The 18858-nt window shown below is 35.1% G+C and overlaps 1 protein-coding gene across 1 annotated transcript; it reads right to left on the reverse strand.

Annotated features, from left to right (window-relative positions):
- Nucleotides 1-11053: 11053 nt before the first annotated feature.
- LOC149530935 (uncharacterized) lies at nucleotides 11054-15750 on the reverse strand. Its single transcript, XM_089811259.1, has 8 exons — nucleotides 15401-15750; nucleotides 13598-13742; nucleotides 13328-13496; nucleotides 12845-13115; nucleotides 12470-12735; nucleotides 12152-12367; nucleotides 11829-11937; nucleotides 11054-11701 (listed from the first exon to the last, which is right to left on the reverse strand). Exons 1-8 carry the CDS (start codon nucleotides 15549-15551, stop codon nucleotides 11637-11639), a joined length of 1392 nt encoding a protein of 463 aa, XP_089667385.1. The 5' UTR covers nucleotides 15552-15750; the 3' UTR covers nucleotides 11054-11636.
- Nucleotides 15751-18858: the final 3108 nt, after the last annotated feature.

The raw sequence follows: 18858 nt of genomic DNA on the forward strand, positions 1-18858 counted from the left end.
GTGCTTCAGACACCACTTTCAGGATACTACGTCTAAGATGTCTATCTTAGACTCTTGGGTTAGACCTATTGTCCTTTATGGTTCGACCATCTAGGGGCCCTCCCTCCTGACCACTGATTGGGCCTCGATGGAGAGAGTTCAAACTCTCCTTCTGCAGCGCCTCATCTATTGTCAGCCGACTACTCCTACCAATATTATCTTAGCCAAGTTTGATGCTCATCCCTTCAGACTCTACATGATATTTGATCTAGTTTGGTTACTTCACAGACTCATGGGTTTTGTAGATTTTGTTGATGGAAGATATCAATATTCTTACCTGACATATTGTTCCTCAGCTTTGATTGCTGCCTCAGATCGGACTAGTCGTGCTCGTTGTTGGTATGCTCAAGTTTCTAGGCTCATCAACACTGTTGGTATTGATATTGATCACCTTCCCCCTTTTCAGTATTCCTTGGCTTCTCCTGCTCATCTCCTTCCTTCTTGATTGGAGTTGAATGAGATCACTAGGATGGACATCTACAAGGGGTATATCCAAGTGACTTGGGTCGATCCTCCAGGGGGTCTCTGTCCTTGTATGGCATTCTATGCGGATCACTTTATGAACATCAAAGACAACATTGTTCATCCTTACTACTCTCGACAATGGCCCTATGCCTTACGTATCCACTTGAGTTCTTTTAGAGTGGATTCTCACTAACTCTGTATTCAGACAAATCATCAAACTAGCAAAGTTGAGAGGATTTGTCGGTGTTGTGACATGGATACAGTCGAGAATGAGATACATTTTATATTCTATTATCCCATATACTATGAGATTAGAGGGAGATTTCTTTGCTTATTCAGAGAGTGCAGGTCCTTGTCCTCCTTTTTCAGGTATGATGACCAGCAATGCCTTGCTCTTTATTTATAGGAGGTTTTTCTTCTTCAAGATCTCACCCTTTAGGAGCTTTCTTCCCCTAGGTCTATGGATCTTCACCTGCTTATCACCTCTTTTTTCACTCTGGTTACCTCTCCTATGGGAACCAAGCGGCCTCAGTGCCCGTCCACGAAGACTCACACTAGATTGAGGAGACCATGTGCACCACCACCATTAGCAATGTACCTCCTCTCTAAGGCATTGGGTTCAGACTTCTCGGTGCATAGCTAGTTATCCCTCCATCCTAAGCTACTTTTCCATGGTTGCAAACTGCTAGTTTTGTGGTTTTGTAACCCCATTTTTGTTGGTTGGTCTTCTTTTCTTTTTGCTATGCTTGTCTCTGCTTTGTTTTGTTGTTTCGGACACCATTTGGTGATCCTGCTACCTTCTGGCCTCTGCTTGTATTCTCAGTCCCTTAGACCCATTTGTGGTCTCTTGTTGGACATTAATAAATTATCTTATCTTATCACCATTCCCCAATATCTATAGTTGTGCACATGTATATACAACTAGATGCAAGAAATTACACACATTTCCATAAATATTACCTTCATCAATAGTTTATGCGGATGAATTATCACCAAGAATGAGAAATAATATTATTTAAATCTTCAAAGACAAATTCTAAGAGTTGGACCCTAGTCTCAGGGACTCATCACTGATGGACTTAGTTGTCTCACATAAAAAAGACTTTGTAGTTTAATTCTTTCAATTAGAAACCATCTCTTTGTAAAATCGCGAAAGGAGGTATGCAACCCTTTTTATGGTCCAATTTCCAAACAATTTTCTTCGCCAACTAGTACCCATTTAGGTGAAGTGGATACAAAATATTAATTGGTTCTATTTAAGAGATCAAATACATGTAGATATCCTCACAAGTTTTCTCAAGGACATACAATTAATTGACAATATTTGATCATAGCCCCATTGAATGATTTGGGAACATTATCTCTTGATATATGATGACTATAGCGTATGCCTCGATTTGGGATTCACTAAGGAGATAAAAGCTTTACTTAGATCACAAGGTTGTGCAATACAAATGTTTCAATGTAACATCATAGCATATATATAACCCAAATCTAATACAAAATATTAGTTGACATAATAAAATCATACACTAAAAGTAAATAAAATTAGAGAGTTTTCTATTGATTAAGATTCAATTATCAATGAACATAAAATTAACACAAGGTTAATAATCTTAATTAAATGAATATCTATATGTCACTAATCTCTACCTATATTAATGGGTACAAATATGAACCATTAATCTCCTTTTTTTCTCCAAGCTTTGGTAATTACTTACTTATGACTAATAACTTCACAACTTGAAATTTTTGAGTAACAAAGAATGTAACACCACATTATTGGTTTTTATGCATATAATAATACGATTACATCATCTTATGATAGAGAAAATAAGATAGGATGGTATATATAATTTATCTTACATAACGCCAACGTTTTTTTTTTGGAAAAAAGGGGTAAAAATTTATTAAGATATAAATGATTACAACAAGGAGAGCTCAAGAAGGAGCTCTATCCTAAGCAACAAGTTAATCAAATTCTTGCACCATCTCAAAGGGAAGTTGTCTCCTATCTATAATATTATAGCTTGGAGCATGACCAAAAGCCCATTTGGCTAAACCATCAACATCTTTGTTCCATTCACGAGGAATGTAAGTAAACCTAATAGACTCAAGAGAGGTACAAAAGAGAAGAATTTGATTAACAACAATGGTCGGCTACCAACTAACATCCTTAAGCTCTTGCGAGGAAAACAAGTTCACCACCACTTAGGAGTCAGACTCACAGATAATCTTGTGCCATCCCCACAAACAACATTGCTCCACAACATATAAAATGGCTTGAACCTCCATGAGATTGTTAGTGTAATCACCCTTATGCACTAAGAAAAAGAATTTAACGTCCCAACACCAACAGGGCCTGGATTCCCCTGAGAAGAACCATCAATGTTAATTTTCAGAACTCCATGGGGAGGAGACATAACACTAACTTCACTAATATAGCTTTACCTAAAGAAAACTCAGGGTATGGAATGTCACCATTAGCCTAAGTTACTAAGGAAATGCTAGTTAGGAGAAAAGGCACATGGATGAGACAAAATGACAAGTGGATGAAAAAATGAAATATTAGCATTCAAGGTTGTCCGATTAGTAATGAAGAAATAAAAATGTTTGTTTGTGAAAGTTTCGAAGTACCATATGGACAAGGCACAATGTGTGGAAATAATGAAGGTACGCTCTGATACCACTGACGAAGGTACACTCTGATACCACTGATGAAGGGCCACACCACCCTTACCAACTCACAACCAAGAATGTAACAATATGAAGACAATTTTATTATACTTGAAAATCCAATATTAATTACAAAAATATTTTTGCAAGATCTCTCAAGATCCAATCCAAACTCAAGCTAGTCCAGATCCACACTCTGGTAGAAACCTTCGAGATCTCAACTTGTGCTCGCAAGCCACCAAGCAACCTCCTTGTTTCTAAATCGCAGTCACTACCTCTTCTCCAACCTTATCCAAGATCCAAGTGTAAACTGCCTCACATTCGACGCTCTGTTTACACACTCACAACTCCATCACAATCCTATTGTAAACCGCCTCACATTCGGCGCTCTGTCCACAAACTCAGAAAAACTCACTCTTCACTTCCTCTTCTCTTTCACACCTTCCAACTTTCACATATTCAAGCTTTTTCTTCCAAAGCTTCTCCTTCTCGAGCTTCTCCTTCTTGAGCTCCCGCTTCTCAAGCTTCTACTCCTCGAGCTTCCACTTCTCAAGCTTGATTAGAAATGCTCATATGCCTTGCTTAAATAGGCACTTACCACCCAATGCATGACTTATCCACAACCTTCTAGTATTCCACCTACACAATATCCACAACCTTCTACAACTTCCATAACCTTCTACAATATCCAAAACTTTTTACAATGTTCATAACTTTCTAGAATTCTACCCACACCTCGATAAATGAAATGACAACCATTTATTTTTTTATTTTTTTCTATTATGCCACTTATGCACCTCAAAAATAGAAATTTCTCGTTTTCTCCTTTTTTCCATTTTTTTAATTTTCTAGTATTTCTCCTCTAATTTTCGTCACTATCTCTCTCCTCCAGTTTTTTTTTTTTTTTTCTTTTCCCATTTTTTTTTTTTTCAAATTTTTTTTTTTTTTCCAATAATTTTCCCATGCAAGATGCTCCTGCATCAGGAAAAAATCTAATTATATCAAGGAATTTAATCCCACAACAAATCGTGAGCTAAAAAATGTATATAGGAGCAAACATCAAATGGAAAACAAAAATGCTCATAGCCCAACTTAGAACTAGCTCCCATCAATTGAGATGTGAAACAAGTAGATGATGAGTTCCAAAAGATGAATGTGAAAATGAGACATGCTTATTCTGTGACATGGGAGGTGTTGAAATGAAGCAGCACTTTGTCATGGAGTGCTCGGCATACAAAGACACCAGCTTTTAGATGATGGCAGTTTGAACTACATATTTGAGAAAAACTAGTTAGACAACACTACAAATTTGATTATCACGATCCATTGACCAAGAGACAAGTCAATAAAGAGGTTACAACTTTCTTAAGTTCTCTTCCTCATTTCTAGAGATGTCTGCCAGCTTGTAGGTCCCATAGACTATCGCTTCATAGAAGTTATTAAAATATTTCTCATTCATTCATTCTTATCAACTAAAGCCAAGAATCATAATTATCTACTTTTATCAACTAAAGCCAAGAATCATAATTATCTACTTTCTCATCCAAATAAAAGCGATAACGCATAAATTTTCAGAAAGAGAATAGCATTCTTTGAACACATAGTTTCCCTCGTACAAAGTCATTCCATAAAGCAATTTGATGATTTAAAAAGGAAATGATGAAGCATCATAGTTCGTCCCTTCAATAACATATGAACCAATCTCTAATCAAATTTGAATTTATATTTAGCAAGATAAGCGGATCTTTATTTAGTCCTTTATATCCTTGTACATTTCCATTCTCTATAAAGGCTATATGAAGAATGAACTAACCAATATTAAAGAAGATAGAAGGGAGAAAAAACAGGATATCAAGCATTAAAAACAAATCTAAGGGACACTTCTAAGATTCAGTAGAGTTTCCTGTATCGGACTAGATAAACACAATGTATTTGGAAAATTGTGGTTTTGATGAATTAAACACGAGTAGAAAGCAACATGCTCTGGCCTCATGGTGAAGTTAGCACAGTAGTTGGATATGTGAAACCTTGATTTAGTTTCCTAAGCTGGCTGGATATAGAGTTATGAGTAAGAATAAGCAATCAAGGCATTTAGGAATAATCACCCAATTATGAAAGATAAAGAGATCAGGCATTTACTAGAGAGGTGGAAATTTATATTTGCAGACAATGCTGAATGCAAGAGATAAACATAATTATGTTATTTGGTATTCGACTAGATGGACTCTTTTTGAGCATTTTACTAGGGTGAAGATATTTGTCGAGTGGAAGAATAAGGAAACTAAAGATGTAGAAGACATTCTTAGTATGCAGGGTTCTTATATGTGTAAATAGAAATGTCTGAGCATAGAATCTAAATTTATGAAGAGAAATGCCCTAGCATAGATTGTAACCATGCCTATGGAGGTGACCTTAGTTCTCTAGCATTGTACTGAAACGAATTACAAGCTTGTGAAGAATCCAAGACAAGGGACACATCTAAATTATAATTTCTCAATACCAAAGTACACAAGTTTGAATTACACTCAACTTATGCATCGACATTTATTATAAGATCACCCACTTATCTTCTAGATTTGATTTTACAAATTAACATTCAATTTTAGTTTTCAGTAATCTAATCTCACAACACTTGAAAGTCTAAATACATCACATAAATATCTAGTATTCAGTTTAGGGGAAGGTTAATTTTCCTTTACGTTAAAGATATCTCTCTAAATTTCCTTATTATTCTCTTTCAAAATATCTAATAGACTAAAAACCAAGAGGAATGCCACCTTTATAGATGGTATTGAAGTTCTCATTCCCCCACCGGAAGTCAATACAACCAACAAGTGTTGCATCCAACCTAGTACCTAGGCTTATTTCATTAGATTTCCTTTGTTTATATGTTATTGGAATCCAGCGAACAACAACCGTTAATAAAAGTTCCTTCATATTTTAAGAAGCCACCTTCCTGAGACTGCAACTTAAAGACACTGCTAAAACCAAAACTGCCACAGATTAACATTAAGATAAGAAAGCAGCTACCATGAAACAGTGGTTTAATTAGAAAATGGTTCGCTGGTGCCAACTTACAAGTTGTCATAGGTCAATGACAAGGCCATTACAGGGCATTCAAATATTTATGCACAAAAGCTAGTCTATCTATGAACATATTAAGCATGGCAGTAAACCCATTTGTTTCGTTTGGCGTTTCGGGATAGGGACATCAGGACACAGGGGATGCATTTCAGGGACTGTAGTCTGGGGGCCATTCTTTGGGGTTGTGAGGGACAGCAGCATCTGCGCACAGCCAAAATTGTAAAACTGATATTGATTAACATAGGATCAAAATTAGGATGAGGACAAATATATAGCAGCAATAAATATACTATGACAGCAGAAAACATCAGTGGAACAGAAAAATATTAATCATGACAACTGTGGCAGTACCAACAGTAGCATAACAGCAACAAGTATTAAATACAATAACAGAAGGTGGGCAATGCAGTGCTAAACTCAGTTCCAATGGTTGAGAACATGATCAGGGTTTGTATTGGCTCCTCCACATCCGCATACCAACCTACTTTGAAACAATATGGACTTGGATGTTCTTGCCATATATGATATAGTTCACTTGGTGCATTATTATCTTGTAATGAAAAGTATCATCGATCTGAAGAATGTTATAGTCAGATTTACCAGCCTCCATTCTTAATACTTGCGTATAATTTGAAACTCATTATTGATTGGGCTATACATAAGATCAAAGTTGCACCAGATTCGTGAAGCTTTGAAAGAAAAAGCACATTTGCATATTTAAACATATGAGGGCAATATTGTTAAGCATCAGTATCTAATCTGAAAACTGTGTGACTGTCATGTTAGCAGGGTAATTTATATGACATACTATATGTGAGAAGGAGACACGCCCAATATTTAGCAGGTGGGCTGATAATCAAGGTAAGATTAATTTGTTTGCTAAATATATCAAGATGCATGGTTGTATTCTAATAAAAACACACGAGTGTAACATAGGCTTTGAATACTCTATAACTGCGTTGTATCTTGAAAGATCTTGACATTATGCACTTCTACATTTGTTTTACTCTTAACTTCAGATATCATCGTATCCAGGATAAACAAACTGCCAGATGCTAATTCTGTAAGGCAAGATACCATTTTCTGATTATAACACAGAGATCTTCAAGGTTTTAAATTGGAAAAAATGGCAAGCTTATATATGAACATTCATAGTTTTTATCTCATCTATCTTCCCCGCAGTGGATATCAGGAACATCTGGCTGTCCCTTGGATAGTCAAGAGACACCTCGATGTTCCCAACTGCCTCTGGGATGGCCATATGTCCCTGCAACATTTTACCATTTTCCATTTCTGGTGGGATGGTTAGGGGATGTCCCATGCCGTCCCACTGTACCTGAACACTGTTAGAGACAGGAATGCATCCTCATAGAACACAGTAATTAAATAGTCCATTGCTTACATTAAATTGTAAACAAATAAAAAGGGAATCTTTTGATTGGAGTCAATCGTTGACACTAAGTTCCAAACTATAACTGAAGAAAATGAAAAGAAAAGTAGAAGAATATAATTACCTGGCATTTGTGCTCCTAGCCACTCCCCTGTGTATTCAGTTGGTTCAGGTTTTACATTAAATCAATTTAAACTAATAGCATTGTCGCCATAATTACTTGCTTCATTCAGTTATTATATCAGCTTAATGTCAAAGGTTTACACTCAACCTGAAACTATAAACATACTCAACCTATTCAGAACAGGGACTTTCGTCAAATAAACGTTCTTATGTTTGCTGGGAAAAAATAATAGTAAAAATGGTGATAACAATTCCTCCATGCTAGATCATGCCATGATTTTTCTGAACATAGTGAGACAGCAATGAGGCAGGAAGAGAGAAGCAAGATTTCGATATGTGACTGCCCCTACAAGTGTTTTTGTAAATGCAAATTTATATTTATGGAAGACAGATATGCAGCCACATTAATACAGTGATTACAAAGACGAGAAAATTTTAAATATAACAGAGAGGTGTACAGCATTGAAGCATATAAGAAGTTTAAAACAACATACTCTTTAGCTGCCACAGAAGCTCTTCACTGCATATTTGTCAGTCTGAATTTATGTTTTTCTCGTTCGGTTGCTATGTAAACAAACGATACAGCACATCACCAGCAGTTTGTGTCACAGCCTAATTTTTTTTTCCATTTACAAGATATGCCAGGCCGTGCATCAAAAGAAAACAGCTTATTGTGGGTCTACTTTCTGACAATGAGCATAGCCAAACTAAACATCAAGTCTTGTATTTTGATAGTAATCGTTCTCATTTTATTAAGTGGCATTCAGAAACAATTTCAAATGAATTGGCCTTTACATGCAAATTAGTGATCCTCAATCAACAACAAGACTGCCACTTGTTCATACACTAATTACATTATAGAAGTCTATTTATTGAATGGCCCAATAATTCCCTTGATTCAAGAAACGGTCCAAATAAGAGATTAAAAATTTTAGCCAATGGAAATCAGGTCAGTCATAATGATCAGTACAAAAAACTGAAGATATGGGTGGTTTGTTTACTCATACTAATTTAGAAGTGATGAAACTTGAACACAGTGCTCAATTATGATCTATTTGACCTCATCTGTTGAAATGTAAGACCAGTGAAAACCATGGATCCCTAGCAGTGTAATCTATGTGGAATGTTCCAGAAAGTTGTTTTCAGGCGAGACGAAAACCTGTGACTCGCCAGCTATTGAGTTGTGATCTGCCACAAAATTAGGGCAATTTGCACTGAAGTATCTAATAAAAAATCTAGTAGGCATGCGGCTGTTTCAAAAAGGAGGGAATCGAACTTTCTTACTGTACACACAAGACCATTGTTCATGTACAGAATACAGAGAGTATACACGGTATCTAAAAACCTGTTCAATCTAAACTACAGGTAAAACTTCTGCATGCAAGTTTCAAGTTTCAATACTCTCAGTCTATTCACTCCCAATCTGTGCGAATTCTCAAAGATCTTTGACATTTTAATATATGTAAGTATACAGTAGAGTATCCAACAGCTCTCATTGCCTGATCTAGTAGGTATGTTCTACCATTTTTGAGATTTATCTGTACCTTTGTTCATGTGTCAACGAGGCCCCTTAATAAACACAGTAGTGTTCAAATTGAAATTCTTTGTAGGAGTTATGTATGAATGCTAAAAGTTGCCACTGTCGTCCTGCTGTTGAATATTCATCAGAACTTCATCTCTCATTTTTCTTAAAGGTCTCCAAGCACAAAGAATGGTTATAAGACACTGATACATTCAGATTCGATTTCACAAAGATATAATTTCTATCTATTTCCACAGAGGAGCAGGAGCAGTGTTTGAAACTTGAAAGTCCCCTGCTTGTCCCCAATACGAGTAGATTTCTGGAACATATTTGGATCCACTCTGAGAGTAGTTGGGGAAGCAGGGGATGGCCAGAAGTCCCAAGGACAGGCAAGGGACTCCTAGGAGTTCCATGGCCATCCTAGAGACTTCTAATCATCTCATGCCAAGCCCACTCACTTTTGGACAACCAGTCTAGAAAATAAAACATAGTTTAGTTTGAGAAAAAGGCTGCATGGGCCCATTAGGACACCCAAATCACATTGAATATACCTTAACCTAATCAAAGCATTAATTACCAAAAACAAGAAAACGCAATACATGTTCACATTTGCAATGAAGGAGAAGCACAGCAAGAGAAGAGGGAATAGCTTGTTAAGGAGTGTACACCAGTTGAAAGCAAAGTTGCATAGACATGGATACGGATACAAATATGGATACAGTAGCAGATATGGATATGGCCATTTTTAAGACCCCCAATGGGAATCCGGCTGGATATGATATTAATAAAAGAACACAAACCCTGATATTTAACAAAAAAACAAAGTTATGAGAGGAGATTTTTATTACTTCAATAGCAATATAAAGGCATAAACACAAAATTAAGATAATTTTAACACTTTACAATATGCAAAAATAATAGAGTTGCATTGGGAAATAACTCAAAAAAAATGGTTTTCCAAGAAAAAAGTAAAAGATTTTTTTATGATGTAGGTTTATCTATTGCACGAATTAGGTGTTTAATTATGATTACATTTGGGAAGATTTACATCAATTTTTCTTTAGAGAAATCACATAGCATTCGGCATAATTGGAAAATTAGGGTTTTTTCAGGCACGTGAGGGTACAAGATTCAACATGTTTCCGAACTGTGTCCAGCACAGGAGTTTCCAGTAACTGTGGTTGAAAGAAGAGGTAAAGGCATCAAATCCACTTGATTTACACTCTTCGACCTACCATCTGCTGATTATGGTCAGAAATATATTATTTGTTATTTTCTTAGTTTGATGTTTATTGATTACCATTTTATCTTTATTTCATAGTTGAAACTAGGAGCTTTTCAGCATTTTTGTTATCACTCAAATATAATACCTATGGAATACCATGATGAATCACTTTTCTAAAAAATATGTACTCTGACAATTAATAGTATGATGAATGTTTTATCAATGTTATGATATGCACATTTGATATTTCTCTATATTGTTAAAAAAAACCCATTTTTTAATAGTCTTCCTCTGCCATCCTCCAAAAAATGGCCCAAAAGTACCTCCCTAAAGAAAACACATCCTACCATCCACTGTAGTCCCCATCCCCAAAACTCAGTGGAACATAAATTTCAAGAGTTTCCATATTGTGGCTCTCTTCATTGAGTATGAAACATAATTTTCTCTTTTAAGTACTTGTGATTATTAAGCATTTAATATATTCCATGTACATAAAATACAATCCACAAAGATAAACGCTAGAAAACAATTTTCAACTATAAGTAGATTACGAAAATTTCATATTATTGTGCTGGAAGCAATTGATAATTCAGTGCAATTACAAGACAGAACTCCGGCTATATCACCAAGTTGCCAAGCAAATGGAGTGCTCTAAGCAATTTGGCTTGACCAGCTTTCCAATTTGCAGGCATATAACCTATTTGGTACATGGCTAAGACTACTCACAAAAACCTTCCAAATAAAGCTGTGACTGTTACAGAATAATGCTAATGATTAATACTCTCTTAAGAGACCTCCACCAGCTAGACAAATAAACTAATATCCCCAAACTGATGTTTAAGAAGATGAATTCTTGCACATTCCTCCAATTTATGAATAAATCACCAATTGATGTATGTGACCAAATAATGAAGCCAAAAGACCAAATGGGCCAGTAACAAACTGCTTGGCCTACAAATATTTGCAGGGAAATTAGCTGCACTCATCCTATGAATATTTAACTTTTGCACAAAAAACTAACTGCTTGCCCAACAAATATTTGCATGAAAACTAATTGCTCATAACAGGCCCAAGCAAATACTTTAACATCCTCTCTGCATCTCGATAGGATTTTATATGTTGAGAGGTTCTCCCTCTGTATCATGCTCCTTGTTTCCAACCCATGTATCAAGAGATCCTGCAACCAACCAAACAAAAAAAGGTCGGGGAAAAATGTTATTATAAACGAGTCCAGTGAAAAAATAATTAGTGCCCCCTTTTCCACCTACTGCAACATCTGTGATATATGAATTTGTATAACTTACTTGTCTTGTGACTCTCTGCAACTACCATGAGCCGCCTCTGAAGTACCGAGGCCATGAAGAGGAAGATGGAACACATGCCAAACATGATTGTGATTGGGAAGGCATTGACCTTTTGAAGAAATAAAACAAGAAGAAATGAGTAAAATCTGTAAATGATGAGTTCTAAGAAAAATAGACCTTTACAAGTAATTTACTTCTGACAACTTCTGAATAATCATGACAAGACAAAGATTTCAATGGTTAAATGGTCTACTCTGCAATTACTGCTACTAATTGTTAATCTATATAAGTAAAAATAAAATAATAAGATACTGTAGGCTTACATTATAAAGAACAACACAAACAAAAATATTCAAAGGCATGCGGAAAAAGTTCATTATCGTGCTTCTAGACTCCTCAGGAATATATTGCGATCGCATTTTCATAATTGAAGGCCAGAATATTCCTACACAGCCCTCAAATACACAAAATCCAAGAAGCTGGAGACGTCCTCCTGCTGTCATGCTTCCACCTTTTTCTGTGCTGGGCTCAATGAAGAACTGTTTTAAGGAATAAGAAAGATCTTAAATATCCAATATGCTATTGTGTTATCAGAAACCAGAACCAAAAAAGACATCAAAAAAGGTGATGCAATGACATACAGTTGTTGCAACAGGAAGGAGTAAGGCTGCTCCAGAGACAACAAATACAATTTGCATGTAGCTTTCCACCTTAAGTGTTGGGCGGGCCATAAGTCTAGAAGCCAGGGAACTTCCCATCATTGAAGCCAGCATAAATGTTGCAAATATGAACCCATGAGGAATATCCTGCTCATTTGGGCTCAGAGCAGGTGTCCAAAGAAACACGAATGTGTACATTGAACCTTCAAATAATGACTGAATAGCTCCCAGAAGTGCGATCTTCTCATCTATTCTACAAAATCATTATAAGTGATCAATAAATGCAAAAATTTATCAACAATTCATAATTCAAAAGAAGCAAGATAGGTGTAAATGCTGCTTAATATAACAACTTGCCTGAAGCAATGGCCAAGGCAGCACCCTTAAATTGAGTAAGTAAATCCTTGCTCTCTGAGGGATCTCCATAGTTCTCTGTCCAGGTGGACAATATAATAGCCATACCTATAGCTAGGAAGCAGGCTGCAGCATCAAAAGGTGAAACTGGACCAAAACCTAGAGTGTCGGCAAGGGTATTAGCAAACAGTCCAGATAGAATTGCGACTAGACCATTGCCCAAGAATATTGCCTTTGAGAAAGTCAACGATAGCCACTGTGCATCGAAATTCCTCTGCAAACAACCAAACCTTCTAAATGAAGAGAAACTGATAAACAAGCCTAGGCTGTTCTTCTAATTCATGTTTACAGATCAAAATGTGTTTTACAATGTCACAGCAAGTCATTATTTTTTTAATTCAGAAATCAACATCTTGGTATGTATCATCACTGAACAAGGGAATGTTGCTTAGGATATCTGATACAAGATGGAATAGCATACATTACCTTGAAATGTTCAGCAACAAGCCATGACTCAAAAGCTGAAAATAGAAGAGATGTAGCAATGCCTCCTAGTATACGGCCAAGCATCAAGACTTTGTACTCAGGAAAATGCTTTGTAAAACAACTTAAAATGTAAGTTATGCAGTATGTTACACAAGCCCTCTTGCGACCCCTGTGGACACATAAAACAACTCATTTATGTGTGTATAGTTACACAACGTGCCAGGATACAAGTGCACTGCAAATAAACATTTGACTCTGTAAATATCTTACTGTTTATCAGCTAGTGATCCAACAATTGTTCCAAAAAGCATAGACGATCCAAAGCCTGCAATAAAGAGTCTTCCAATTTCTCCCTTGTTGAAGCCATACTGGCTATACAGGAAGTAAACATAAGGTCCTTGCAACCAATCTCCAGCTACAATTAGAAAAAAAAAAGCCATTAGAAGGAAAAAATTCAATTTAGAAATAGGAGAAAAACTAAGCTGATTCCAAATACTAAGTTCACACTTTACAAACTGGATAAAAACCTGCATGTCTTTATACTGCCGTGTCTATTAAAAAAATGCAATTGCATACAAATTGAAATGGTTCCCTAGTTACTGGTCCAATGAATCCAACTCTTAGAGGTCAAATTCAGTTTTATATGAATATTTTCTAGCATATAAACTTTGAGAAAGCACAAAGCAATGGCTTTGTCTTTGCCTTGCAAGTATAGTAAAAATCCACTTCAATTTATCTACTGGTCACACATGCAGATCACATGGAATCAAACGCATGCTTCCTTGAAAGAATCTTTGCAAAGAACTAGGGGCACGTGCACTTACAAATGCATTATTTCATCAATATGAGCAATGAACATACTAAAAGTAGCACTACATAAGGAGTCAATTGCATAAGATACATAATTATCCTACAGAATGGTCTGATCTAGATGTAGGTTAAATTTGGGCAATGTTCTGGTTTCAATGAATAACAACAGTGAAGAAGCTTGGTCCCTGGCATGTGTCCAAATGACAAATTAAAGAAAAACTTACGGACTACACTGCTCTAGCGCAACAAACTTTGAAGGACATAGAGGAATCTAGTCCAACAAGCAACTATATGACCCCAAAAGACCCTGAAAATAATACCTTGAAGCGCAGAACTTCTATTTAGTTGAGATCCTAGATATTTCACAAAATAGAAAGTGCGATTTCTTGGAAGATTATAGGATTTTCAGTTGCAATAATAATAAATGTATAATTGAAGGCATCTAAGAATCTTATGTACATTTCTATAAAACATAATAATTTATTTTTTGAAAAACTTGTTTATTAGCCAAATCTGTTTGTTGAATTTCAAGAGTAACCAATTCGGAAAAATTATCCCATGAAAAAATAGCCTGATAGCCATGTATACCCCCTGGTTCACAAACAGTTTGCAAAATGCTATTCTCGGTACCTAGACCAGCCAGATCTTGGAGTTCCTATACTATTTCTTTGTTGTACATTCAGAAAGATTTTCACAAAATGACAAACTAATTTTCTTGATAGAAAAATAAACTAGCTTCAAGCATAAAATAAACATGGCAGGGCATTTTTAAGGATCTGCTCAGGTAATCTGAAAGTTATTGATAAAGTCTCAAGTCAATAAATCAAAATGCTTTATCCCACCGAGATCTTAATGTTCGAAATGCACGGATCAGTTGATAAACTTGAGAAAAAAGCAACATAATCTTATAGAGACAAATTTTTAAAAAAATGTAAAAACATAGAAGTATAGTGACTTCAGTCTCCTGGATCTCGAACCAAAACCCTCGTACATTTCCGTTCTTCATGTTTAACTAAGGCCATACCACTTCAATCATTAAATTATCACAAAATGCTGGACAAATAAACACGCGTAAGCATTTTCAAATCAGTGATTCGTCTAGCCAAGCTAAGCACCATTCCAGATCTGAGATCTCTAGTTATGGAAACTATTTTACAATTACATTTTTCCAAACATTCAATTCGACCGCTCAAACTCGTACCGAAAAACACCTACATTAGAGCTCAAATTAGCTTACAACCGTAAAGAGCAACAGCAGCTTACCCATCATGAGACTGTACACCACAAGATAATTGTTCTTGAAGGAATTGAAGGCCCCCGAAGTAGAAATTCGATCTTTGTTGTTCTTGCTGAGCTCCAGAATTGCCACAACAGACGACATCACGGCAAAGACAGCATAGTAAAAGATTTCCATTGTGGATTCAGCCTTGGCAGCCGCAAGAAACTACTTCAAGTATTGAAACCCCCGATTTTCGTTCTCTGAGGAGATGTGATCTATGCGGCCAAAAAATCACATCGATTGAATCAGAAAAATGCAGAGAATGCAAATGCGATAATTTCACACGTCGATCTGAGACGGAAAAAGGAATGCAGAAAATGATGAAGAATGAATCGAGGGCTAAAGCACAAGTAGCTCACTAAATATAGGAAAATTTGCAGGCAAAGCGACTACCCAGTTTTACCCAGGTAAAATTATTTTAGTATTAATGTGGGTATTTACCAAGGGAAGTAATTATCCAGTCGGTATAACTGGCCGCGTGGACCCTACTTATAGCACTTACAAAAGACGAGTTTTAACCGGTTAAAAGCCAAAATGTTTGATAAAATTAATTTTATTTTAAATAATAATAATGTCTCCAGGTTAAAGAGCCGACATAGCAGTTAATTTAAATAGTTAATTTTTTCTATGATTATTAAATAAGAAAATATTTGGTCAGTTTCTAGCCTTTTTTATTTGGTCAGATTCTAACATGAAAGTTTATAAACACTGCTATAAAGTTTTAAAGCATTTATTATATTATTGAAAAATGTGGTGAAATGAATGGACTTTTAGTTTATTTGCGAAGTTTTTTTTTTTTTTGATGAATAGTCTTTTTCAATTAATAAGGTTGAAAAGTTTGGAAAGAAGGTTGAGGGCTGATTAGAAATTTGTGCCCATTGGAATCACAAGCTATATGTGGTAATATAACTTCTACCTTGTTGATTCCTGTTAGAAGGTGATTGACTCATATTGGAAGGAGAGATTAATTGAACTCTACATATGGTATAAGTTGTATTATTTCAATAATTCACGTGGGTCATTTCAAGTAGAATTGTATAGGCTTATTTGAGAAAATCATATATTTAAAATATGCGAAAAATTGATTGTCAATAGTACATCTAAAAAATAAAGTATCATTCTTATCTTTTCATGCATTGAACAAAATTCTCTTATGAAAGATGTAATATTTTGATAAATTTAGTAAAATGTCAAGATCAATCTTTAAAAAATTATTAGTTATGTTTTAAGAAAATGAGTGAGGGTAAAGTTACAAACTAAACTTGAGTAGTGGAGAAGAAAGTTAAAGGTCAAGATATAAACTTGAGTAGAGGAAAAGGAAATTTTAAATATCTAGAATTCCTTAAAAATAATAATTTGGTGTCATTTATATTAACTTATCTGAAGCTTTAAAATATATTATATTCACATAAAAAGGTGGAAATGGTCATATTTGAAAGACGATGTAATTTTAAGCTTATGAATTTATAAGTGTAAGAATTATAAGTCCACATTTTTTCTCAAAATGTTGAAAGGAAGAATGGTGCATGGAAATACTTCTTATACTTTTGAGGAGACTATTGAACTAAAATCAATATTTTGACAAGTAAAGAAAGTAAAAAATGTATTTAAGAAAAAGTCACTAAATGTGATAACACAAGTGTAGGTGAGGGAAATAGGCTTTTGTGAGAAAATCCCCATACTCAAGAGCAACTTAATGTACTATTTAGTAAACAACAATTACAATGCACTTGCAAGTAGACCTTAATAAGAATTTCATTGACCAAAAATTTGATGGAATAGTTAAACAATTGTAATGACCCTTTTCTCCATTTGAGTTTGATAAGATAAATTTTAATCCAAAATCATATATTTTTGTCCTATTCCTTTCCATATCCCCCCAATCCATATCATAATTATTATTTTATATCATAATTATTATTTTATATGGAAGAAGAGACCTTCCAAAAGCCATGACTCTTCAAAGTCATGACTATTTATTAAAAACACAAATATAATTTATATATTAATATATTGAATGCTACTTATTATTGCATATGACAATATAATAATATTATAACTATAATTAATACTATTATTAATGTTATGGTTAGTCTTTTTTATTAAATAATAATCTTTAATAATATTATTATTATTATTTATTAATAATATTTTATATGGTTAATACTATACTAAGACCTAATTAAGATGCATGCATGTATAGTAGTACATGATGATATTTATTTTATAATATATAATGAATTATATTAGTATTATTTATTTGTGTATGTATTATTTATTCTTTTAATATCATTAACTTTATATAATTATTTATTATTAAATCTTATCTCAAAGTGGGGATATCACAGTCCTCCCCTCTCGAATTTGCTTGTCCTTGACCAATTGATTTGATCCTCATTAATTCATAGTATGGATTCATTCTCTTTCATACATATGTGTTAGGCACTTGCACAGTAGACATGTTAGTATATAATAGCATATACAAGAACATATGAATGAAGACACAAGGTAGACACATAAATGCACGAAGACATGATGCAAACACAAGGGGGACACACAAATGCATGAAGACATGATGTAGACACATAGTATACATGTTAAAATCGTGCTTACATTTTGAAATAAGGAAAGGTAAGGAAATATTTTACCACTTTGATCATAAATGTTGTGCTCCTTTCCCTTGTCTCAAAATCAAAAGTTCTTGAAGATGTGTCTTTTAGAAACTTTTCTTTAAAGATAATACTATAATAGGCTGTCTAATTCCCTAGTGGATGGTAGATTTACCACTGCTTGAGTTTGGACACGCTCAGCTTTGGGCTCCCTTAGATCTTTATCCATATTGGGATCCTTTTGCCCCAACACAACCAATTCACTCCTCCCCCTATGTGCACTCCCTACCCACTAGGTAGATGTTTAATTCCATTGTGGATTGTAGATTTATTGTTGCTTGAGTTTGGACACGCTCAACTTGGGGCTCCCTTGGATCTTGATCCATATTGGGATTCTCCTGCCCCAACACGACTGATTTACTCCTCCCCCTATGTATACTCCCTATCCATTAGGAACATGTTTAATTTTGATGTGAATGGTAGATTTATTGCTTCTTGAGGTTGGGCACGCTCAGCTTGGGGCTCCCTCAGATCTTGATCCATATTGGGATTCTCTTGCCCTAACGTGACTAATTTACTCCTCCCCTTGTGCACACTCCCTTTGGTTCGTACCTCTCAGACCCACCTTGTATGTTTTGAATTTTTATTAGTATTTATCATCCAAGTACGCTTGCCTTCATTGCTATTATTTATTTTCAAATATCATTACCACTTTATCATTATGGCTATGATTTAGGAACTTTCTACGATGACAGATCTCATATAGGAGACTCTTTATGTCCATGATGTTGAGATAATGGGTGTTGCACACATTGCATAATATTGTTATTTTA

Source organism: Cupressus sempervirens, chromosome 11, assembly GCF_028749045.1.
Source record: "Cupressus sempervirens isolate cs-2001-9-10 chromosome 11, ASM2874904v1, whole genome shotgun sequence".
NCBI classification, from domain to species: domain Eukaryota; kingdom Viridiplantae; phylum Streptophyta; class Pinopsida; order Cupressales; family Cupressaceae; genus Cupressus; species Cupressus sempervirens.